Raw genomic sequence first — 24,904 nt, forward strand, 5'->3', positions numbered from 1 at the left:
GGCCCTGACCCTCTCTCCTGGCAGGCGGCCCCTCTGAGGATAAACTCCTGCCAGGAGACCAGATCTTGGCCATCAACGATGAGGATGTGAGTGAAGCCCCCAGAGAGAGAGTCATCGAGCTTGTCAGGTGAGGACAACACTTGTCCCTCATCGCCTCTGGGGAGGGCCTCATGCCAGGCTGCTGTGCCCGTACCCGAGCCTTGCAGGGTCAGTGCACGCCCACGTCACCAGTGGTCACTGCTGGGGTGGGGAATTCTCAGCCTGAGCAGGGGGAGAGCCTTGCTGCAAGTGCCATAGCCCTTCCCAGCTGGCCAAGAAGTGGGAAAGAATCCACAGCCATGTTGTCAAGCACCCCAAGGAGCCCACAAAGATCCCAACCACCACTGGGCTGGGAAGGGTGGGGTGTGCTCTCAGTAGCCAGTTGCTCATGTTGAGGTCCATCACCATAAGGTCCCATCCATCTTCATTTCTCCTTTCTGTCACAGGAAGGCCAAGGACTTCATCATCCTCACGGTCCTGCACACCCACCAGGTGAGACTGGCAGGGCCGTGGCCAGCTCCAGGGGAGCCAGGACAGGGGTGAAAAGCCTTTTGGAGACCGAGGCAGGGTCCCTGGAGACCCTGGGAGACCACTCAGGCAGCTCAACTAGTTTGTTGGACCCATGTCCCACCACCCCAAGGCTCTTCCAAGCTGTGGGGTTTGAGAGCTGCCACGGCCCCGTGCAGCCATCTCCCCATCCTTGCCACCAGGAGGGAGGGAGAAAAACATTCCCAAACCCATCTGGTTTGCTGATGTGTCGGATGGGGTAACCCATTGTGCCAGAGGTGCCAGGGAGGGGTCGCTGCTGGCTCGGGAGTCCCTGCGGGGCTGGGAGGGGCTGGAGATGCTGCAGGCACCAGCAGGGTGCTCTGGGGCTCAGTCCTTGGCACTGTGGCATTCTGAACTGTCACGCCAGAGGCACCGTTTGTGCTTCACCGAGTCTTTGATGTTAGGAAAGAAGTGTGAGAGCTCCCCTGTGCTCCCCTCCTCTCCGGGAAGGAGATGCCCCCACCCAGTGCTGCTCTGTCAGGAGCAGGGATGTGTGCCACACTCCAAAAAAAGCTTTTTTCCTCCTGGCGTGGGATGGCCACCAGCCAGGACAGGCAGCTCAGCTGGTGCTGGCACCATCAGACACACAGAGCTCTGTGGCACAACTGCCTCTGTGCTGGAGTGTGTGCAGGCACTGCCAGCAGAACATCCTGCAGGGATGCCCTGGCTCCTGCCATCTCCCTGGGGCTGCAAAGCCACATCCAGGGGGTTCATCTCTCTCATCCAGCTGGTGTCAATGCCTCCAAGCAAGACCTGGCTGACATCTGCTGGAGCTCAGCCTGCACAAGGAGTGCCAGGCACAGGTGCTCACTGGGATGCAGCCTCCCTGCCACACTGGTGCTGCTGGTGTGACTTCAGGGGCTGCTGTTCGTGGTTCTGGCCCTGTCTGCAGTGTTGTGTAACCACAGCCAAGGGGATTTGCTTTCCACCCTCCCCATTTCATGGTTTTCTGCCCACTCCCCATCATCACACTGCTCCAGAGGGGTTTCCTCTGGGCCCCGTGTCTGCCTTTCCCCACACCATGGCTCCGAGGCTGGGCGGGTGATTTAACCAGTTCTCTCTTTCCAGTCCCCCAAATCTGCTTTCATCAGCGCAGCCAAGAAGGCAAAGCTAAAGTCCAACCCAGCCAAAGTCCGATTTTCCGAGCAGGTGACAGTCGGCGAGACAGACCCAGTAAGTGCTGCCCTGCCTTCCTCTGTGCTTCACCCCCCTGAGGTGTCCCCAGGGCCACAGGGTGTGGGGTGGTTGGAGGCCACAGGGCTCCTCTTCCCTGATATGGGCTCTGCAGGTGAGAGCATCTGCGTGGCCTGGGGAGTCCCACAGGAAGATGCCCTTGGGCACAGTCGGTGTGTTGGGTCACTGCTGGGCGACTTTCTATGGACATCCCCTGTCCCTCTGAAGGAGCCCCAAAACCTGGCCTTAGAAACCTGGTCTCAGCTGAGTCCCCCTGAGCACCCAGGGGAGGCATCCCAGCAATGCCAGTGCCTGCTCTAAGGAAGATCAGTGGCTTCCAGCCTGATCCCAAAAGCTTTGGAGTGCCTCTATGTGGGGCAGGGTGACCAGGGCACTGCTGAATGGCTGTGGAAGCTGAAGAGTTCAGCCCTGTGCTTTTATCTCTTAATTGCAGAAAGGTTTTATTAACAACAAAACAAAACTGAAAAAAAAAAAACCTGTAAAGCGCTTCTAGCATGTTCTGTTTTTAAGGAAAATCAATTAGGTAATTATCTGACTGAAATGCTTCTCACCAAATAAAATCAGCCTTCTCCCAGCTTCCTGCAGAGGGGATGTGCGGGGCTTGGGGTGAGGGTCAGGAAAGGGGGATCAGCTCTGAGCCACCCCAGCCATACCTCCTGTCTGGGACAGCAGCTGGGGAGCGGGACAGGCTGCCAGGCACGGGCACTGCGCTGTGCACAGAGCCAGGTGCTCTGTGCCACTGCAGCTGCTGGGAGCTGAGGAGGTGAATGTGTCAGGCAGCTCTGAATCGCCTCAGCTCTGCACTGCTTGATGGCTCAACAGAATGCTGGGCTTTGAGGGGAAATGTGCCTCTTAGCACAAAAGCCCAGAGCCACAGAGGACGCCACGAGTGCTCCATCACTGACACTCTCTCCCCCCACCCTTCCTCTGTCTCTCTGTGCCCCCCACCCTCCTCGCCTCCCCCTTTGCTGGCCCCACATGCCAGGACATGTTGAAGAAAGAAGCTCTCCTCCTCATTCCCAACGTGCTGAAGGTTTTCCTGGAGAACGGGCAGATCAAATCCTTCACCTTCGATGGCCGAACCACTGTGAAGGTGAGCCCCTCTGCTCCCCCCACAGCACCATGACACTCCTCTCCTCCCACCTGCCCAATCCATTTTTCCTCTCCTGCTTCCCGAGCACGAACAGCAGCGCTGGGCTGGCTGCGAGCCGCTCTGGCGTGATGGATGGCCCGTCTGCTCCCCAGGCAGCACGCTTCGCAGCTGGCAGGGACGGGGCTTTGCTGGCTCTGCCTCTCCTGCCTTCCCTCCTTGCTGTGAGCCTGCCCTCCAGCCAGGCTGGGTCTCCTGCAATCCCCCTGCCAGGGCCCAGCTCCCTCAGCACCTCCGGGGGTTACCCAGGTGTCAGGGCTCTGCCTGCTGGTCGCCTCCCGCTGCAAGGTCACTGCACCATCCTGTGCACCCTCTCCACCTCATCCTGGCACGGCCCCAGTTGCCAGGGACGAGTGGGCTCTCAGTGAGGTCCCAGCTCCCCTCGGGGAGTAGCCAGTGCCTGGCACCCAAGCCTGTCCATGGCGTTTGCAGGACGTGATGGTGACATTGCAGGACCGCCTGTCGCTGAGACACATCGAGCACTTTGCCCTGGTCCTGGAGTATTCCAGCCCGGAGCAGAGCCACCGCTTCCTGCTGCTCCAGGACAAGCAGCCGCTGGCCCACGTAAGCTGCTGGGCGTGGGAGGGTGCTGAGATGGGCACAGAGAGCCTCCTCTTCCCCCAGCGTGGGCTTGGCTGCTGTAGGCACACAGTCTGTGGGCACTGGGATGGGGCTGTGGCCCAGCCTCACCCCCGTGGCTCCAGCTGTGAAAAGCAGGGGAGCAGCACTGACAGCACTGAGCCACGGAGTGCCCAGGGGCACTGAACAACCCCCAAAGGGAGCAGGGGCACACAGGGCAGTGCATGAACAGGAGGGTATGGAAGCTGGGCTGAAGAACAAGAAGGGCAGATGCTTCGAGCATTCTGAAATTTTGTGATGATACTTTGTGTATTGTGGCCATCTCAAATGTGATGTGCTCTAACAGGCTGGGTGATGCTCTACCTCTCTAAGCCCCTAAACTATCAGGCTAGCCCAGAGGTACAAGGCCTTGAGGGGAGGAACATCAGGAGATGGACAAAGATTCAAAAGAGGCTCTAACCCCGATGTGGTTGTCCAGCTTCTTTATTCCATGAGATCCGGGGGGAAGGAGAGGGGGCAAGAGGGTGAACAGGAAAGGTCAGGGGCTTACCCAGGCTCTGGACAGGGAGGGCTCTTCTGGCTCTCTGCCAGCCCCATCAGGGCAGGAAGGAGGGGACACTCTTATCTGATCAGAGTCACAGGGTCCCGGGAATGGGGAAGAGCATAGCCCGAGCCCACTGTAACAGCTGGGGTTGTGCTGTGGGGTGGCACAGCCTTTCTTGCCTCTGGCATCGTCCTGCGGGCTCAGGGGTGAAAAGAGTCACCAAAGACAGAGACAGTCAGGGTTTAATCCATCCCACACTGCCAGCATCATGGAGCTGCCCTGTGCTCCAGCCTGGGCAGCTGCAGACAGCACTTATGAGTATCCTTGCCTGGGAGAGCCAATAAGCTGGCACTGCACAGAAGCAGGGATAAAATGGGGATCGTGGAGCAAACGTTAGTCTAAGTGGCACACATCCTACAGCACCGGGCAAAGCTGTCACACCAAGGAAGGCTGGGACGTTGCCGGGATGAAAGGTGGTGCATGGAGGAGAGAAATGAAATATAATGCCAGATGAGAGGAGAGGGCATCTCGTGCCCTGCAGCCAATGGTTCCTGGGCTCACTGCTCCCCTCTGCTCCTGCCACAGGTTGTGCAAAGAACACACTACCACGGCATGAGATGCCTCTTCCGTGTGAGCTTCTTCCCCAAGGACCCAGTGGAGCTGCTGCGCCGGGACCCTGCAGCTTTCGAGTACCTGTACATCCAGGTAGGGACTGGGAGCTGCTGGAGCTCGTGGCCCACACGTCTGCCAAGACTGGGCCCTGTGGCAGCACCCCTCAGGTGGCAGTGCCCTGTCCCTGTCTGAGGACACCTCTTGTCCCTTCTGCAGAGCCGCAACGATGTGATCAGAGAGCGCTTCGGCACAGACCCCAAGCCAGAGATGCTGCTGGGGCTGGCTGCCCTCCACATCTACATCACTGTCTCAGCCACCCGCCCCAGCCAGAAGGTCTCCCTCAAGAATGTGGAGTGAGTCCTCCTCCCTGTCCCCAGGCTTCCACACAGCCCTCCTTTGTTGTCCCTTCCCTGTGTCCCTGTGTCACTGCAATGTTTTGGGTACAAACATGAGATGCTGTGAGAGCCCCCCAGGCTGGGTGGTGGCTCAGGGGCTTGGCAGCAGTGACAGACAGCCCCTGGTCCCACCATGGGGCTGTGTAAGACCCCCTCACACTGACATGCAGCCGGCAGGGACGGGGACATTTGCTGCCAGCCCAGGATCATTTCCATGGGAACCCGGGCTGATTTTCTGCCTGCATCCAAGGCAAGGAAAGGCTCTGTGGCTGTGTCATCTCAGCCTGTCACCAAGCACTGGCCCAGCCCTCCTCTGGCTCCTAGGGGACCTTAACCCATACCCAGCCTATCTGTGCAGCTGGCCTTGCACAGGGAGGAAGGAGAGAGGGATCACCCCAAGAGGACCCCAAAAGAGGTTTGGGAATTTGCCCTAAGCTTACATGAAGGTGAGTGGGAGCCAGGCTCTGCTGCAGAGCATGGCACTGCTGTTCCCCAGGCTGAAGCTGGTAGCTGTGTCACCAGCCTGGGGTCCCACCCCCTCGGGGACCCGAGTGGGGGCTGCTGCTGCCCGGGCTGTGGTGCCAAGGAAGCGCTGGTGTGGCTCCAGCTCCTCTGATGGCAGGAGGATGCTCTGGGGCAGTTTTCTGTACCTCTCTGCTTGCTGGCAGTGTCTCCAGCCTGGCGGCTCATGCAGGCTTCCCTCCCCACAGGAAGGAGTGGGGCCTGGAGCCCTTCCTGCCCCCCTCGCTCCTGCAGCTCATCAAAGAGAAGAGCCTCAGGAAATCCCTCTCGCAGCAGCTCAAAGCCCACCAGCACCAGCCTGGCGGCACCAAGGTGAGCCCAGCCCAGAGTCCCTGCTCAGGGCTGCTGGGGTGGCAGCCTGCCCTCCACCCCAGCCTGCTGTCCCCAGCTCCTGGGGACCCTGGGATGGGACATAAACCCCAGACAGCCAGGTAGACACTCTCTCCTGAATCCCAGCTCAAGAGCTGATGTGGATGGCAGGGAGTGCAGCGAGGATCAGGGCTGAGCTCAGCTGAGGCTTGGCTGAAGTGGCACCATCAGCTCATTGTTATCACTGCTTCTGGGCTTGGAAAGCTCTGGAGGCTGCGGCTGAGCCACCACCTCGGTCCCTGCAGCCTTCACTGCTCCCCAGGGAGGGAGGGAGGCTTGTACACCTCAGGGGGATTATACAGCAAGCACTGGAGCTCCTTCCTGCTGTGCCTCTGCTCTGAGCTACCTCCCAACAGCTGCCCAGGATGGCAGGGGAGTGGAACCTGCCCTCACCCATTGCTCAGACTCGCTGCCAGCACAGCCCGTGCCCGGAGCTGCCTCACAACTGCTGTGCACCCCTACCAGAGAGCCCCCAGGTCTGCCCCAGCCTCTGCATCTCTTTCCTGTGCTCACAGTGCTCACCTGGGTGCTGTTTTGTCAGGTCTCCACAGCCCAGGCAAAGCTGCAGTACCTGAGGATCCTGAACGAGCTGCCGACCTTCGCTGGGGTTCTCTTCAACACGGTGGGACTGGTACGGTAATTCAGGCTGGGCTGGGAGGTGCCTGCTCCTGAGTGTGCTGGGGGAGCCAGGGGACACGTGGCTCCCACAAAAATCACTTCCCTCGGTCTCTTGCTCTGCCCTGCTGAGCTCCAAGCCCACCCAGAGAGCCTCGGAGCCTCTGCTGTCAGCAGGGAGTGTTCTCAGCTCTGCAGGGTCAGGATCTGCTCTGCTCCTGCCAGCCTGTGAGGCAGCAAGACGACCTGCTCCGTGAAGCTGGAGGGGTTGCAGACGTGTGTCTGTAGCTCCATCGTGCCCTGGCACATCCTGCCATCCATCCTGGAGGGGGGCAGGTCCTGGCAAAGGCCACTGTGTTCCTGCTTGCCCACAGCTGGGCTTGCTGCCCTGTCACAGGTGCTGCAGCCTGGTCACTGCCACAGTGATCCTGCATCTCCACCGCTCACCCAAACCCCCTCAGCAGAAGGAAAGCCACCAGCCCAAACAGGACCCACAAAGGCTCCCCACTGCCTGGCTCACCCTTTCGTCCCTCTCATCCACCTCCTACCCAGAGGTCCCCATCTAGGTGTCACCTCTCTGCCATCCTTCCATTTACCCATCCTTCCTTCCACCCACCTGTGGTCTCAGCGCTTCCCTGGCTTTCAGAGCTTTGCCTACTGGGTTCCTTCTCTGGCAGCCTTTGGTCTGCTCTGCCCCTCAGCTCACAGCTCAAAGGGCTGCCTGCAGGAAATCAGTGCAGGCACAACCTCGCAGTGTCTGCTTGGTGCCACAGCAGAGCAGTCAGAGCCTGCCCCTGGCACTGCCTGAGTAGACAGCATTTTTTTATCTCTGACAGCAAAGCAATGCTTCTGAGCCAGCCTGTGAGTTGAACTGTGTTGAAGTGGTAAAAAGTATTCCCTTATTATCTTCTGCAACGGTCTGCCCAGCTCCTCTTCCCCTCCACACCTGGCTCCTTTTAGACCAGAGCAAGAAACATCCTGATTTCCAGTCAAGGCTTTCTTCTTTCCTGGAATACATTCGCTCCCTCCTTTGCTTCCTTCTCTCAGAGGCAATGTCAGATCAGACAGATTTGTAACACACTTACTTTAGTGTAGTGACCCCAGTGAGCCTGAATATTTCATGTGGACAGTCAGTTCAGAGCTTTACTTTGAAATGGCCTTGACATCCTGCACACCACTCCCAGCTCTGCAAAGGGGCTCGGGGAGGCAGGTTGGGGCACCAGCCTTACCTACTGCTCTACAAAAGCCATCCTGGAGCTGACCAGGCTGCCAGCATTGAGGCTTGGCCCCATGGGGAGAGCCAGGTGCAGCGGTGCCACGCCAGGGTGTGTTTGTTCACCCCTGCCTGTCTGTCTCCTTGTCTCTCCATGTGCCTGTGCCACCAGGACGAGAAGCAGGCAGCCACCACCCTGCTGGTGGGGCCCCGGCACGGCATCAGCCACGTCATTGACCTGAAGACCAACCTCACCACGGTGCTGTCAGAGTTCAGCAAGGTCAGCAAGATCCAGCTGTTCAGGGAGAACCAGGGGGTGGCCCGGGTGGAGACGAGCATCCTGGATGCCAAGGTAGGCATGGGTGTGGTGGAGATGAGGCTGGGGGTTTGGGGCCAGCCTTTGAGGGGATTCATGTCACAGCTGTGTGCTGGAGAACCTGCTCAGGGATTCCTAGAGACTCCAAAACCCCTTTCCCACCAGGGTCTGCAGCATCTCTCCTGCTGGTCTGACTCCTTGTGCCACACAGGCAGGGATGGCTGCTGAGGGCCACAGGGCAGGCATGGTGGCCCTCTGGCCATGACCCAAACATCTACCTAATGGTTCAAGCAGCATCCTCAGGGCAGATGGGCGTGACAGGCCAGGCAGGTAGCAGGACGTTTTGGAGGCAGGACAGCACCTCACCTCTGCTCAGGGCTGGAGAGGAGCAGTACATGGCCAGCTGGGCTGGGTGCAGATACTGGAGGGGACTGGGAGGTTTCATGCATTAGTAGCACTTGTGGAACTTGTCAAGCCAGGCAGGATTGTTGATTGAAGTAGAAATGATGGGGAGGAGGTGTTGGACTCAGTGTGGGCACACATGGCTGTGTGTCCCTGGGCCAGTAGCCACCCCCTGGGTACCTGCCAGCTGCCCTTCAGCCCCCAGAGCACTCCTTGGCATGCCCTCCCCCTCCTGAGCCCATGTGTTGTCATCCCCCATCTCCTGCTGTTGTTGTGTAGTGCAGTGCTGGTTCTGATAGTCAGTCTCCGTGGTCAGCCCCTGCCCCCTCTCCTCATGGGTTCCAAACCCTCCAAGAAAAGTGTCACCAGCACAGTAAGATCTTTATTTCCTTCTTTGGTGCCTGGTGCAGCAGCCACACGATCCTAAAGAGAACTTTCCTTGGCCTTTGGTCAGGTTTTTAACAAGCTGGGACATGGCCCTGACAGACCAAAGGCAGATAGTTGTGTGTGTCCCCAGGGCACCCTCGGTGTCACCGCCTCCCTGCCCCATGGGGAAGGACAGCTGAGGGGCAGAGATCTCACAGGTAAATGCCAAGTCTTGTCTCTTCTCTCACTGTGAATTCAACAGGACAGAGTTAGGACTGAGTTTGGAGTGAGTCAGGCAGGAGCAGTACTTGGCAGAGATGTCTGGCACAGTGGGGCCAGGACTCTGGGGCAGGGAGGTGCTGCTGCACTCTGAGCCCTTGGCTGTGGGTCAGCTTTCCTGCCCCTGCATTCATCCCTTTTTCCCCCGAGACTGATGGAGCTGAGCTTTGCCAGCTGTCTCTGTGTTTCATCTCCTGCAAGGTCTCAAAGCTCTCTCTGCAGCCCTTTCTTTGCATAGTCTCACAGCTGTAATCATGGTGCATTTGTTCAGGATTCTCCTGCTGCCTCCTGTCCTGGTGGATTTTAGCACTGTCTCCCACCCAGCTCATTAATTCGTGCAAGTCTGTTTTCCTGCTGCCACTGTGCCTGCTCCAGCAGCTCTGCTAACCTGCAGTAACAGTCCAGTAACCTCTGCCAGAGCTGTGCTAATCCTCATCCCCTCTGCTTCAGCTCTCCCCTCCACAGCCTCATCGACAAAGCCCTTTTTTTGCATTCCTAATCCAAGTGGGTATTTGGTCAACTGTAACATTTCTAACATTCCCTCTTCTGCATCCCACCAAAGTCAGTTGTTGTGCAGTAAAAGCCTTGGTGTCTGTCTGTTCTAACCCTTCAGAGCCCTCACCCTCCCCTGCTGCATGGAGAGGTGGAAGCCCTCCTTGCCTAGCCCCTCCGGCTGCCTGGGCTGTGCAGGAATCCATCCATTTACTCCTTACAGAGCAGGAATAACCAGGGGCTGCGCCACGAGTAACCCTGCAGGTTCCTCCTGCTGCCCACGCCCCTTGCATTTGGGTGTAAAATCACCACATTAATGCATTAATAACAGGCTGCTCATGACCCTGTTACTGCTCGTGGCTCACTGTGAGTGCTCTGAGCACGGCTGTGCCATTGTCACCATGGCACTGAGCTCTGGGGTGCTGCTGCCCTCCTCTCCCTGCTGTGGCAGAGAGCACTGTCCCCCCACATACACACTGGCCACAGGAGGGACAGATGCTCTGGAGGCTTGGGTGATGCTGGCATCCATCCACTCTAAATTAGGTGGCGATTCCCACGCAGCTTGGCCACAGCTCCTGCAGCGCTGCTCCCCACAGCCATTCCCCACTGCAGCAATCCACCCTGTACCTCCCCCAGCCCTTTCCTGCTGCAGGAGCAGGCTTTTCCCTCTGACCCTGCTAGCCTGCCCCCCAAAGGCTGGAGAAAAGCCAGCTCACTGGAGTAAGCCAGCTCACACACTTCCAGCGAGCACGTCCGCATGCACGATGGCTTTATCTCTATGAGAAACTCCAGGCAGCTGCTTCTGGCCACCAAAAGCCCCTCTGCCTGCCTGGAATGGAGCAAGCATCCCATTTATGGCTCTCAGCAGGCTCCACAGTACCGTGCCAGGGCAGAGGCTGCTGTTATCTGTCTTCATTTAGCCATTATCTGAAGGGCTGGGTTTTAAAGGCAGAATGTTTGCTCCAAAATGAGGCATATGCTAATCCTACGCAGGACAGCGATGGATGAGGCAGGCTAAGAAAAGCAGGCAAAAAGATCATTATCTCACAGTGCTAATCTGCTCCCTACAATTATTCTATTGCACTGAACGTGTCACTGGCTAAAGCCCTAGGTTGCAAATCAATCAGTTTCTGCTGTGAGCTGCAAACCATTAGAGGGCTCAAAGCAGTGTCCTGACTGCTCTGGAGACCTGTCAAATCCATGTCACCCCTGGGAACCTGCCGGAGCTCCAGTGTGGGTGGGGATGTCCCCCTGGGCTATTTCCCCGTGTCGCCTGGCACTGCTGCTCTCATGGGATGCTGTGCTGGGGCAGCTCCCAGCCTGGATCTGTAGGAGGTGCTCGCTGAGTTACTGTGGAAACACAGATGGGCAATGATGGTTTAGGGTTTTGTGCAGAAAGACCATCTTGAATTTCTAAGTGTAGTTAAAATGATGGGTAAAAAAGGGAGTCAGGTCATAGAGCACCCCTTTGCTGGGAGGTCTGAACACCCTGACCAAACCAGCCAGCACAGTCCAGACACCCTTATCTGCTGCTGAGCTGCAACCACAGCCCAGACTCACCTGCCAGGAAGGAGCTGGGGGAGATTTTTAGGTAACAAACAGGCTTGAGGAGATCATAAACCATTTGCATTTATTTCGGGTGGAAAATAAATACTGTTTGTCTTATGAATTATTCACTAGGTAGTTAATTGGTTTGTTTTGGCGCTTTTCCATCCTGGTCTTCAATTTCTGTTTAAAACAGCCCAGGGATACAAACCCAGGGCTGGTACCTCTGCCTTGGCTTCTTTAGATTTTTGCCACTGTGGCAAGAGAGGGGCAAATGCTGACAGAACCCCTCAGGAAGGAGCCACACAACCTCAGGACAGAAGAACAGGCTCCTGCTACTGGTTCCAAGGATTTTTATTCCATTGCAAGGTCTGTGAGAGCTGCAGGGAGAACAGGAGCAGATTTTGTCTCAACAGTCACAGAAGGAGTGAGCAGTTCTGCTTGGGAATGCTGAGAAAGTTCCCAGTCTGCAGCTGGGGGCAGGACCACACATCCCCAGCTGCACTGCAGTGGTGCAGGTGGTCTTTCTGCAGGTTTCAGTGGTCATTCTCACCTGACAAATCCACCTTGCTGCTGGGGCTGTAGCTCCTCTGTTCTTCCTCCTCATGTTTGGGCGCTGATTCTGGAGCTCATACATTTCCTGGGGGCAGGGAGGTGGTGCAAGGCGTCTCCTGTGATCTTTATGCATTAAGTGCATCTTGCCAGGTTAGGGGGCTCTGCATCTCCCGGGGCTTTCCCCTCCTGCTGGGACCAGAATTTGAGAGTGGCCAATGCTTCTGAGCCAGCTCAGAATCGAGCTTCAGGCATGTTTCTTCTTTCCTCCCTGGTGCAACCTTGCAAAGTCCTCCTGTACCTCCCAGTATCCCAGCAAGGACAATGTCAGCATCTCCTGCCTGGCTATTGGAGCCCCGGCCTGGTTCAGGGGCTTCCCGTGGTGGAAAAGTCTCTCCTCCAACCCGAGCTTCCAAAGAAAGGCTCAGCAGTCTCTGTTGTTTGGTCTCAAGGCAGTTTATTGCAAGTTATCTAAAAGATTTTCTCCTGGGGCTGCTGTGGTTTGCTCACAGCTCAGGCAGAGGCACACACACACCCTGACATCCTCTCTGACCCCGACTGCTTCTTCTCTCCCAGCCAGGGCTGCTGCTGCCTTTTATATGGTACATTACATGTGACATGGTTACAGTTTTCCCAATGCCTATTACCTATATTAAATGGTGCTTTTCTACTCTAAACCAATCTGGGAGTGCCAACATCACCAAGAACATGGAGGTAAGGAAGGAGAAAGAGGAGGAACAGGACCGGCCTACATTCCTCCATCTTAAAACCTCTGACCCCCATGTACAAAACCAAAACCCCCCTGTACAGGTGCTAAAACCCCCCTGTACAATACTAAAAAATTCTTCCCTCTACTTTGTAACTACTTCTACTATAATATCTAAACTTTTGTGACTTTTGTTCTTCCTGCAAGGTTGGTAAATCATTCCATGGCTCAAACCCAAAATCACAGCTGTTTCCAGCTGCCTGCCAGGGTCTCAAATGCTTCTGACCTGGACCCAGAACCTCCAAAAATGTCTGAGGGACATTTTGAGTTCCAACACCTGGCACCTGGACAAGCCTGGCAGCCTGGATGGGGCACAGGAGGTGACTGCTCCCCCAGGCTGCCCAGGGCAGGAGGTGTGGCTCCCCTGGCTGTGCAGCTCCGCAGCTCCCACAGGAGCTAAGGGTTTGTTCCATCTGAAATGGCTTTTCCAATGGAGCATTTCTCCTTTCTGATTTACACAGCTGCACATCGCTGGGCTGTTTGTTATTAACAGTCTCAGGGTTGGGAAAAAGGCTGCTGAAGCACTCTGCATGTGAATGAAAGAAGGTGCTTGGGGGACAGCTGGATCTCCTGAGCCTGGCCAAGCTCGGCAGCTTAGCAGAGGTGCAGAGGAGCTGTCCCAGGCTGTGCCCTGTCCCTGTGCAGGGCTCTGGGGCAGGAGCCCACAGCACTGGCTGCTGGCCAGGCACAATTCAATCAGAGGCACCGGGGTAATTGACTCTGGGCTCCCAGCAGGGCCCGCAGCCAGCCGGCGCTTAAGCTGAGATCAAGACTTGAGAGAGGAAACCAAAGGAAAGATTAATTCAGAAACATGCCTGGCTGCTGCTGCTGTGCCTGGAATGTGGGCACTGGTGCTGTCCCAGGGCGTGCTTCCAGCCTGCCACGGGAAAAAAGAGCTCTGTGCACTGCTGGGCTCAGCCCTTCCTCTCCCAGGGGATGGATGATGGATGATGGATGATGGATGATGGATGATGGATGATGGATGATGGATGATGGATGATGGATGATGACCCCTCTGAGCCTTCCCTCTGGAGCCAGCCCCAAGCCTGGCTGTGCTCCCTCAGCTGATCGTGGCAGGGCTGTGCTGAGCCCAGTGCTCGACGTGTATTTGCCAAACTCCAGTCTGAAAACAGTGGCAGTCCAGGCTGACGTTCCTGCGCCCCTGCAAGCCCTGACTGGAGCCCTGGGATTTCTCCCACAGCAAGAGCAAGGCTTTGGAGTGATGACAGGTCCACAGCTCTGATTCCCTACAACAAATTAATCTTTATTTGCATCAAACCGCTCTGAAATGCCATCATCTCCTGGGAGAGAGGGAGGGATTGAGGTTTCCTTTGGCTCGGTACCTGGGTGGGAGGGGCAGACACAGATGCCTGCTTGCAGTGGGGTGTCAGGCAAAGGAATGGGGGTGTAAGGCAAAGGAATGGGGGTGTAAGGCAAGGGAATGGGGTGTAAGGCAAAGCACTGGGATGCAACACAAAGCACTGCCCAGCTCCAGCACCACCCATATTGCTGCCTGCAGGCACACAGGAGACAATGAAAGAAAAACGAGAGGCAGAAAACATGTGGAGAGGATGAGTTTCCACGACTGCAAAGCCAAATTTGATTTGTTCATTAAAAAAAAAAAAAGGAAAAAAAAAAAAAGATAAAAAGAAGCCCCAAAGCCAACCAAAAAATGCAGCCCTCTAAGAAAGGAGAGACCTGCAGGTCTAACCAAAGCAGCACCCTTATCAATCAACAAGTGGGAAGTAGTGGTCCTGGTCACAAGCAGCCTGGTATTGATAGAACTGAGTTATTAATGCTTCAGGGGACAGAAGGAAAGGTCAGATAAGAGTGAAAAATTGACTGCTGCCTCGTTAGGCCCAGGTGCCTGTATTATTACATAAAAACTTGGCAGGGCACCTCAAGTAAACCAAGGAACATAAATTATGTAAATTCATCTCCTATCATTCTGCTGCACTGCATTAAAGGAAGCAGGGTAGGACCCAAAGTACGTGATAAAGGGGCCAGATTAAAAGGAAATGTATATAATCTTAGAGGTTATAGTATGACTAGATTGAGCCATAAATTAATTTCAGTATGAGGACTGTTAAAATCATCTAACACAACCCTGGCCAGAAAATTTCCTACAGACCTTTGTTTGAGCAAGAAAATACCCTTCAGAAGAACACTGAGATCATGTTTAAAAGCAGGGCATTATTGAAAAATCACTATATCATTAATAAGCTAATGAAAAAGTTATTTCTTCTATCCGGTATAAACATTTTGTTTTACTTCACAGAGAGACTGGTTGTCAAGCAGGAAACTTTGAATGAAAAGGTGTCCTTTCCTCATGAGGCCTAGAGAATCTAGGAAACCATTATGCATGACAGATCAAACCATGAATAATTTCAGGCTGGCAATACACATTTAGATGTAGGAAGAGCATCCTTGTGAAAATTTGCTTCTTTACATGTTGGCACATTATAGGTTAGAGATGGCACATCACCTGGCATCCCACTGGGAATCTGATGTTTGTCCAATTTTTAGAGCAGTACGATTATCCCAGTAAGTTTGCTTCTGTGTAAAACTTAGAGTTTTTGTCCTAAAGGTGCAGCTGTTCTGACAAAACACAGACAGGCATTTCTGCTTTGCTCTCCCAAGGAAACAGAGCCCTGGGGCCACTGAGGAGCTGTAGCAGCAAGAGTGTGCCTGTGAGAATGAGGAAGAGGATGGGCTAGTGGGCATGAGACAGGCCAGAGGTGCCTGGGAGGACAGCCAGGGGTTATCCAGGTTGATAACTTGTTCCCCATCAGTGATCAACATCATCTCCTGATCAGCAGCTGGGAAAGAGGGTTCTGCACCTTGTGGCCACGGTGCTGCCAGGGCAGGGAGCAGGGCTCAGAGGAACAGCACTGCTTTTGTCCCTGCTGCATCCTTCCAGCTGCCTTCCAGAGACACCAGTCTCTGCCCTACGGCACCCCTGGGTTTAGAAAACAGAAAGATTCATGCTCTTCTAGGTTCCTACATCTTTGTTGGGTTTGGTTGAGATTGAGCAGTGAGTACTGCAGGGAGATAAGCAGGGATGTCACAATAAACCCCAGCCCCTGGGCACCAGGCCAGTCCTGACCTCAGGCACGAGCCCTCACTGCCTCTAGCAGGGTGTTTCTAAGGGAAAGGAGGTGAATCCTCTTCACCAGAAGCCAAGGAAACCCAAAGCAGACTGCAGTTCTTCAGAGTTGTTCTCATTCAGAGCAGCTCCCCGCAAAGCTGCCCTGAATTTGCCATCTAAAACCCTCAGCACCATGAGCTGGCAAGGCTTGGTGCACCTGGTCACAAAGTCAATATTTGCTCAGCTCGCCCGTGCCTGGCTGTCCACACGATCTCGTTTGCCTTGCCCACATGGAACAGGGAGGCCAAGGTCGCCAGTGCCCAAAAATAACACCTCCCTTAGCTGCCACCCCTGAGCCTCCTCTTTGTGGAATCACTTCCCAACAGAACAGGGCTGCTGCAATCTTGTTTGCTTCTCTTTGCTTCTCTTTGCAATCTCTTTGCTTCTTGACCCCATAAATCACTTTCAGATCTGCTGCCCCTTTCAGGGGATGTGGCAGCAGGATGGACATCTCAAAGGCAGCTGAGCTGTTGCAACCTCAGCAAAACTACCTAGTGGAGTGGAAGAGAGAGAGCCAGGCTTGTAACCCCATGTGGGAAAGGCTCAGATGCTGTGCCAGAATTCTGTTAGTGAGCAGCAGAGGAGCCAGCGAGGCCAGGGGGGATGCACAGCCTGACTGCAGCAGCTTTGCTCACTATCCCAGGCTTTGTAAACAGCTCATAACCATGAGCAGGACACAGACCCGTGCCCCAGGCCATGGGGAGATGACACATCCACAGCAGGGGTGGATGGCTCCAAGCTGCACCTGAAGTGATTTAATCCCTAATAACAATATTTAAATGCTTGACAATTGAAGAACTCTCACACAGCTTCCCTGTCAGTATACCAGAGTAATCTTTTCTCGGCTGTAATGTTAACCAGGTTTAAGAGTCCTCCTTTTCAGAGCAGAGTGCCACAGTTAACTCCTGCATGCCATGCACTTATTGCTGGAAGCCATTCTGGAGGCTGGACTTGCTTGGAGACCTGGTAGGGAGCTCCAGCACCCTGGTGTATCATTTGTAGTTGAGAAACATCAGGGTTGTTGTCAGGGTTGTTGTATCTCGGTCCTGTCACCCTTCAGGAGGATTGATCCAGGGGCTGTGTCCTGCCAGCAAGAAGCTACAGTCCCATCTCTGGATGGGTGGGAGCATCCTGAGGCACAGGTAGCTGAGCAAAGATGGAAAGATGGAAAGGTGGAAATGGGTCTTGGAGATGCTGGTTGCCAGCTGGGGCACTGGGGCTGCCCTGGGGGCTGCATGGTGAGCACTGACAGGGAGGCAGTGAAGGCTCACAACCCTGTGCCACTCTGCCTCAGTGGGAGTCACACATGGTGGAAACTATGCCCTGGTTTTCCTTTTGGAAGGGGATTCTCAGCCCACCTTGGCCTCTCGGTTTAATCTCCCAGCAGTGGGTGTTTATCAAGCATTGCCTCCCTCCCACTGGGATTTGCTCCCTCCCTTGCTGCTGACACTCCAAACCCTGCAGAATGGAGCAGGGGAAATGCACAAATATGTCCTCATTCAACAGATGGCTTGAAAAATCCAGGAGGGCTCAGCCCTGTGTAGAAGCCACTTGTTTTAAGGATGCTTCATACACAGAGCACATGGCTTCCTCTCATCACTTATGCCAAGACTGGAGCTGGGCTAAGAGGTGTCACCTCCCCACCACTGCATGCCTGCCTCTTTTGAGATATGTTGAGAACCTCTTCACTCCTCTCCCTCTGGTTTGATGCTTCCCCTTTGATCTGTGTCATCTCAGCTTTATTTTCCAAGATTCAGAAAGAGACTTGTCAAGCAGGCAGGGGCAGAGCCTCGCAGCAGAGCATGTTCACTTATCAGGCTACTTCTCATCCACATCAAGTTATTTCTTTTCCTTTATCTTCCTGCACAGCAGCCAAAGAGAGAACTTCTTTACCCTGGTCTTGGGAGAAATCTGCCAGGGGCTGGCATGGCTTGGGGATCTCATGCAGCTCTGCCCAGGGCTGATGGCTTCACACCCAAATTTGTTGCACTTTATGGTCCCTCTGGCCTAAGCAAATATTAAGCAGAGCACAAACCTGGCCAGTGGGTACCAGGAACCTCTTGTGGTTTTAAAGCAAGAAAACCAAAATAGCTTTAATGCTTTTCACACTGTGTAGGCTTAAGTGTTTTTTAAAACAGCCTTGGTGTTCCCTGAATGTGGTAAATGAGTTCTTCTGAGTCCTGGAGGGCTCTTGGTGTGCAAGAGGCCGAGCGTGGCAGGACAGGCAGCCTGAGACAGCAGCAGTTCAGCATCCCCAGGTGGCTCAGAAATCCCCTGTACCTGGGCACAAAGGCCCTTTAGGTGGAGGTGCTTTGTGCAAGGGGGGGCTGAGGGCAGGAGCTGCCTTTGCCATGACTGTTGTCAATTTTGTCCATCTCACGGGTCTGTCCTGAGCAGTGCTTGGGCTCAGATGGAGCATGGACCTCTCCAGGGAGCTGTGCTGACACAGACTGCTCTGCCCAGCCTGCTCCCAGCAGTGCACAGGGCCTCACTGGGTGGGTAAGAGTGAATCCCACCCCAGCAGCTCCCCTGGGCTAGCTGATCCCCCTAAGGAGATTGTCCTAAGAAAATCGGGGAACTGGGACTCGCTCTGTCTGCTGCTGGATTGTGCTGTGAGGTTATATGTGTCACACAGATCATGTCTGAGTTTTATTTCTCTTTAAAGCAAAGATCTTTTTTAGCATGCAAATAAATGCTCTCCTAAAAGGGAAGGCACCATCTGCTCCTAAGCACAAATTTAATTTTCCAAAGGGTTAGGTTTAAATAAGATCCACAGTCTCAGAGCAGTAGCTGGGGGAACCTGTAATGGGGTTTGGCCCCTTTGGCATCTTTCTGGAAGCAGATGTTTTAACTTATGGGAGGGAGACACAGTGCCTGCAATGAAAGAGGGGTTCTGGCAGCTGGAGATTCCCAAAGTCCCTGTGCTCCTCCCGAAGCCCTGATGGTTGAACAGGTGCTTGCAGGTGGGCTCAGGGCACCGAAGGATCAGAAGGACATTGTTGTGGGTCCCTCATCCTTGGGGGAGTCAGCCAGCAGGAATCACAGCTGCAGCCAGACGCCCTCCTGTGCACAGCCATTTGTGGGGTGAGCGGGAGCCAGGCTGTGCAGCTGGTTGCTTTTTCACATGGGAGTGCTGGGAGCACCAGCAGCTCACCAGTCCCACCAGTGCAGGGCCCAGCACAGCCCCTGTGGAGCTCTGGTCCCCACTGGCTGAGCCAGTGGCCATCATGCTCTTCCCCTCTCTTGCCTTCCAGCCGCTGGTGTTGCTGATGGAGTGGCCTGAAGCCACCAACTTTGCCTGCCTGATCGCAGGCTACTGCCGGCTCCTGGTGGACTCCAAGAAGATGATCCTGTCCAGGGCCCCCAGCCAGCCACCCCCACCTCAGATTATCAAGGCAGGTACGTTTCAGCCTCTGCTTTCTGTGCCAGCCCCTTCCCCAGCCTCCTCCCTCCCAGTGCTCAGCACTCTGCAGCATTAGGAAGGGGAAGGCTTCCTCTGACATCTCCCCTCTGCTCCCATTCACCTCGAGAGCCAGCAGACTCCCTCTTTAGCCAGAAAGCAAGGAGCAGGGAGACAGGTCCCCATTTTGGATCAGCCAAAATGACTTGTGCTATCAGCTCAGGCCCTAAGCACTCCCCGGGAGCTGTCGTGGCAGCTCCTGGAGCAGCTCCAGGAGGTGCTGTTTGAGAAGCTCTGTAAAGCTGCCAGCCACGTGCTGGGTCCTCCCAGAGCAGCCTGTGCTCTGCTGCAGGGATGCAGCACACGTCCCCTGGCTGGCATCCTGCTCCAGAGACCCAGCTGAGTGTGTGAGCTCAGGGGGCTGCATTCCTTCTGCCCTGACACTGCTGTCCCAGCCTGGGGGTCTGAGCCTCACGGGCAGCCCTGCCATGGCTGCTCTGCTGGATTCCTGAATCAGGAAGGAAACTTGGCTGTCCCAGCTTTTCGGGGAGCAGAAGGCTGGTCTGGACACAGCAGGAGCTAACATCTCAGCAGGCACCAATGCTGTCCCTTAAGGATGGCTTGCAGGTGTGAGTCACCCTCCAAAAAGAGCAATGATTCTCAAGAGTGATTTCAAACAAGAGCCAACCATGAACTACATGCTGCTGTTCCATGCAGGTGTTCACATCCAATATATTTTGCATAGGAAATGTAAAATATGTGTTCAGTGACTGGAGATGGGCAAAATACCAACCCAGCTGTCTCTGGAAGGTCCCTCCCAGGCCTCTCAAGTGACACTGCAGCTCCAGAGAGCTGTGACAACACCTCAGTTTAGCTGCCAGTGTCAAAACTCCCTTCTCAGGATGGGCCTGGCTTGGGGAATGGGGGGAGTGCAGACAGCTCATGGGAAAGCACTTGGTGCCTTTGAGGAAAGCACCCAGACATGGATTTGGCACGTGTGGGAAGACACACTCCCAAGAGGGATCAGGAAAGCATCTGCAGCAACCTCAGTGAATCCAGAAAAGGCCTGGCAGGTGATTTTGGTGTAAGTATAAGCAGTTTTCTCTCCTTTCTTCCTCTGTGCCTCTGACTGACAGCTGTCACTGTGCTCTGCCCTGCTTGCCCTTATGGAAATGTCTTTAATCACATTTTGCTGTGAGCAGAGGGTGTTTGCAACTAAACTGGTGTAACTGTCATCAGAGTGGTCCTTCCCTGGCTCATGCCACCCTGATGTGGGCTACAGGGACACATGGGGCACATGGCTGTGGGAGCTCAGAGGAGTAGAGAGCATGCCACACCTGAGGGCTTGGAAGGAGGCTGGCAGCACCCACAGTTCCTGGCCTCTCAGGGGATGGCTCAGCATGTGCAAGTGGTGTTTTTTCCACATTCCAGCTACTGTGACAGTAGCCAGATTTTTTTTCATGAGATTTTGCTTCAGGGCCATGGTCCAAACCTGTGCCAAAAAGAGTTGTAGATCCTGCCCTGTTCTTGACAGTCCCAAGTAACCAATGGAACTGGGCAGGGGCAGGAGTGAGGGTGAGAGGGAGTCACAGTGTGGGGAGGGGATGGATCTGTCCAGCCCCTCTCTGGATGGCTGTGGATCCTCCTGGGTGCACTGAAAGCCCCTGTGACCAGGGGAGAGGAGCAATTCCCGTGCACACCCAGTGCACTCAGCCCAGTCGCCCAGGCACCCTCCAGGAGTGGATTTAGGGTGTGCTGGGGAAGCAGTCAGCTCTCCGCAGGGCTCCGGCTGAGCTGTCGGAGCTGGGCGGATCCCAGGGAGCAGCGACTGCTGATCATTAGCGCATCCTTGCAGGAGAGAGCCCCACTGGGATGAATTAAGTTAGTCCAGACTTCCCAGGCTGCAGGCAGACTGTGCCAGAATCTTAAATGTAAAATCAAGCCTCGGCCCATGCTTTTACCTAGAAGAGGAGCACATCCATCTTCCCTGAGGCCCATTAGAGCCTCCTGCTGAACAGCAGACATTTTTAGAAATGCACACGCTGTCTGAATGTTGTCAGTGAGATCCATCTCTCTGCATTTCCCTGCGGAGCCGTGTGCCAGAGCCTTGCCCTCCATTGTGCCATGCTGGAGCTACACAGGTGATTCACCTCCCTGCCCTTCTTCTCCCCGCTCTCACCATCAGCCACCATCAGCCAAGCAGCTCTGTGCCCTCAGTTGCCCTCTCAGCTCCTTGTCAGGACATTTTCTCCCTCCTGAGTAGGCAGCAGCTGGATGTTGAATTTTTGGGGTTTGGCCCCATTCAGCAGCAGGACTTGGCTTGGCATGGGCAGCCTGCGAGCCTGTGCCTCAGCCTTTGCCACCCTTCCAGAGCCCACACGTCCCCAGCTGCAGCAGCCTTGTGCTCCCTCACACAGCTGTCATTTCTGAGCACTGCCATGGCCGGGCATCAAAGGGATTTTGTTTTTATTGGGATTTTAGCATTGCAGGTGATGAACAGTATAATACAAACAGGTGTTTGGGGAGACAAATTGTCCAATTTGTTGAGCTAATGAATTTAATTAGGAGTTATTTGATTTAATTTATCCTTGGTCAGACAGAACCTGCATCCCCCGGCAGCCACTCTCAGCACAGCTGCACATTCCAACCCGCACTGTAGACAGCTGCCCCTCCTGAGGGATGGACCTCTGGCCAGAAATTCAAGTTGTATTTCAGGCACTTCACCTGCACAAGGGAGCAAGGGGAGGCTGTCACTGGGAGATACTTAACAGCAAGAGCAAGGGGCTCTGTTATAGCCAGCCTGATCCAACAGCTGTCAGCCAGATAGAAATAACACACGGATCACAGGCAGTGAGGGACAAGGGGCTGGGGCACTGTCACTGGAACACAGCCAAACTGCAGTGGATGTCTCCCCAAAAGGCAATATTACTCCACTTTTAGTAGTCTCCTGAACACTGCTTGGTGTGGCCAACATTACCCAAAAATGGCAACAATTCCTTCTTGCCATATAGCATGTGAGCGGGCAGGCTGAGGCTGGAGATCCTTGTCAGAGCAGCTGGGCTGCTCCTGCTGCCCTCGGGACACAGTTGGGGATCAGTGATGCAGCACCCACATCCCTGTGTCCCAGTGTCACCTGTGCTGGCCAGCCCTCCTCTGGCTCTGCCAGCCCTGGCCCCAGCAGAGAGACCAAGCTCAGGGGCCTGTCCTGGGACCAGGACTGTTTCATGTCTTTATCAAGGACACAGTGGATTGAGAGCACCCTCAGCAGGTTTGCAGATGACACCAAGCTGAGTCATTCAGTTGAAATGCCTGAGGGACAGAGTGACAGCCAGAGGGACCTGGACAGGCTCCACCAGTGGCCCACGGGAATCCCACGAGGTTCAACAAGGCCAATGCGAGGTGCTGCAGCTGGGTCAGGGCAACCCCAGCACCGATCCAGGATGGGGGATGAAGGATGGAGAGCAGCCCTGCTGAGGACCTGGAGGTGCTGGTGCATGAGAGGCTGGGAATGAGCTGGCAGCATGAGGTCACAGCCCAGCAAGCCCAGTGTGTCCTGGGCTGCCCAAAAAGCAGCATGACCAGCAGATCAAGGGAGGGGATTCTGCCCCTCTGCTCCACTCTGGTGAGGCCCCACCTGCAGTGCTGCCTCCAGCTCTGGGGTCCCCAGCACAGGAAGGACATGGACCTGTTGGAGCGAGCCCAGAGGAGGCCATGAAGATGATCAGAGTGCTGGAGCACCTCTCCTAGGTGAGAGAGTTGGAGGTTTTAGTCTTGAGAAGAGTAGGCTCCAGGGAGGCTGTTTAATAGGGCTTGTAGTTGTATGACAAGGGGCAGTGGTTTTAAATTGAAAGAGAGTAGATTCAGATTAGCTACAAGGAGCAAGGGTTTTATGATGAGAGTGGTGAGGTGTAGGCACAGGTTCCCACCCCTGGAAACATTCAAGATTTCCTTGAATGTTGGACATGGCTCTGAGCAACCTGATCTAGTTGGCATCCCTGCTCACTGCAGGGGGATTGCACCAGATGGCCTTGAAATGTCCCTTCCAGCTCCTTCTGTGGTGCAGGACATTTCTCCTACCCTCATTCCTGGCAGACAGACCCAGCATGTTTTCCAAAGGACCAGCCAGGTGGCCTGACTGTGCTGCAGGGAGCATGGGTGTCCCACTGCAGTGCTGCATGCTGTGGGCTGGAGGGCAGAGAGCACACGGGTGCTTCTCCAGGGTGAGCAGGAGCTTCCCCACTGTTTTCCCTTCATCCCAGCGCTGCTGCTAACGTGCCTGTTGTGGTTTTGGTTTAGATTACATCAACGCACACAACTTCCAGCGGTCTGCCACGGCAGGGCACATGGGAAAGAAGGAGAATGGGCTGGTGGGTGGCTCTGCCACTGTCACCGGAGCAGCCGGGGCTCCTGGCACCAGGGCTTCGGACTCGGAGCTCATCCGCTTCTGCTACCTGCACATGCGAGAGCAGAGGAAGGAGAGAGAGAGCGGGACGGATATCAATGAAAACCTGATTTTTTTTGAGGAAACTCGTCCCAGGACCAAATCTGACCCCACTTCCAAAAGCTCTGGCCAAGGCTACAACGGGGTAGCTAAGGAGTGTGACCCAGATGGCCTTGAGCAAGACAGGCACGCCAGCAGGGCCCGGGCACACACCATAGACACCCACCTGCGCAGCGACAGCTCCCACTTCTACTGCGAGTCCTGCCAAGCCAAGATCAAGAGCCGGCTGGCCTCGGGCACGGGGGGCAAGCCTGGCAGCACCCGCGACAACGTGGTGGACTTGATGTCGCTCCCCCCTCCCGGGAACAACGACGAGGAAGAAGACGAGACAACGTCCCTGCTGCCCGCCATCGCCGCCCCCCCTCCTGGCTTCCGAGACAACAGCTCCGACGAGGACGACCCCAAGCGCCGGGCGGCTGCCCAGAGCCAGGAGCAGGGCCAGCACCTCTGTGGCATCCTCTACGACGAGATCCCGGTCACTCTGATCGACAGCGTGCAGCCACGCACCGTCCGGGACCATGCCCAAGAGCTGGATGATGCCCTGGTGTCCACCCTGCAGGCACTGGAAGCCCTGGCTGCTTCAGAGGATTGTCCACATCCCCCTCCACAGCAGACAGCAGGTATTTTAGTGGCTGTGACTCCCTTTTATCCCTGTAGCCTTTCTTTCCTATTGTACATCCTTCCCTTTAGTCTCCTCCCATCCTATAAGTGACTGTGAAGCAGCTCCTCGTAAAAACTAAGTTGTGGCAGCAGGCTGTAGCAGGAGCAGCCAATTTGCTGCTCAGAAGATTTCTAAGAAGCTGAGGTGGGACTCCTCTCCCTGACAGAGGCTGAAGGAGTCTCTTGGTTTATCCCATATCTGCTATATGCCACGATGCTGGGGCGAGTCTCTAACCAGTACTATGAGCATGAGTTCCTCCCCACTGTGACCCCACTCAGCTGGGACCTTGGGCCTTGGGTCTTTGCAGGTTCCCACCCAGTTTTGCAGTGTGTGAGCCCTTCACAAGGCAAACCTGCTGCCAGAGGGGTGACTCTGGGACCAGCCTGCTGGCAGCACAGTCCTTTGTCCCTCTGCCCATCTTGATTGCCCTACTCACTATGGCAGAGTACCTGTTGCCCAATTTTCTTTCTTGTGCCAGAGACATCCCTATAGGTCTGTTACCACCAACAATGGAAAGCTTCACAGGATCTTTTCCTGGGCCAGAAGCTCTTGCTGAATTGAGCTATCAAGCCAGCTCAGTGTTGACAAAGTGATTTCCCTTGCAAGCCTTTACTCTTAGTTGTGAGAAGTGACAGAAGTTTCTCCAATGTGCCCTGCATTCCTGGGACCCTCCTGCCACAAGGAGTTCCCCTCTC

At 55.2% G+C, this 24,904-nt stretch overlaps 1 protein-coding gene across 3 annotated transcripts in view; it reads left to right on the forward strand.

Moving 5' to 3' along the window:
• FRMPD3 (FERM and PDZ domain containing 3) overlaps positions 1-24,904 on the forward strand; it is a 66,772-nt gene that overhangs the window by 35,303 nt on the left and 6,565 nt on the right. For all 3 annotated transcript variants that reach the window (XM_031504829.2, XM_077786594.1, XM_021534482.3), the window contains exons 3-14: positions 25-127; positions 486-531; positions 1,657-1,761; positions 2,768-2,875; positions 3,365-3,496; positions 4,641-4,760; positions 4,884-5,020; positions 5,773-5,896; positions 6,495-6,584; positions 7,954-8,133; positions 18,902-19,046; positions 23,344-24,168. In XM_031504829.2, the coding sequence (XP_031360689.2) occupies positions 25-127; positions 486-531; positions 1,657-1,761; positions 2,768-2,875; positions 3,365-3,496; positions 4,641-4,760; positions 4,884-5,020; positions 5,773-5,896; positions 6,495-6,584; positions 7,954-8,133; positions 18,902-19,046; positions 23,344-24,168 (2,115 nt within the window). The remainder of the gene's footprint in view (positions 1-24; positions 128-485; positions 532-1,656; positions 1,762-2,767; positions 2,876-3,364; positions 3,497-4,640; positions 4,761-4,883; positions 5,021-5,772; positions 5,897-6,494; positions 6,585-7,953; positions 8,134-18,901; positions 19,047-23,343; positions 24,169-24,904) is intronic.

Source organism: Lonchura striata, chromosome 14 (genome assembly GCF_046129695.1).
Source record: "Lonchura striata isolate bLonStr1 chromosome 14, bLonStr1.mat, whole genome shotgun sequence".
Taxonomy (NCBI): Eukaryota; Metazoa; Chordata; class Aves; order Passeriformes; family Estrildidae; genus Lonchura; species Lonchura striata.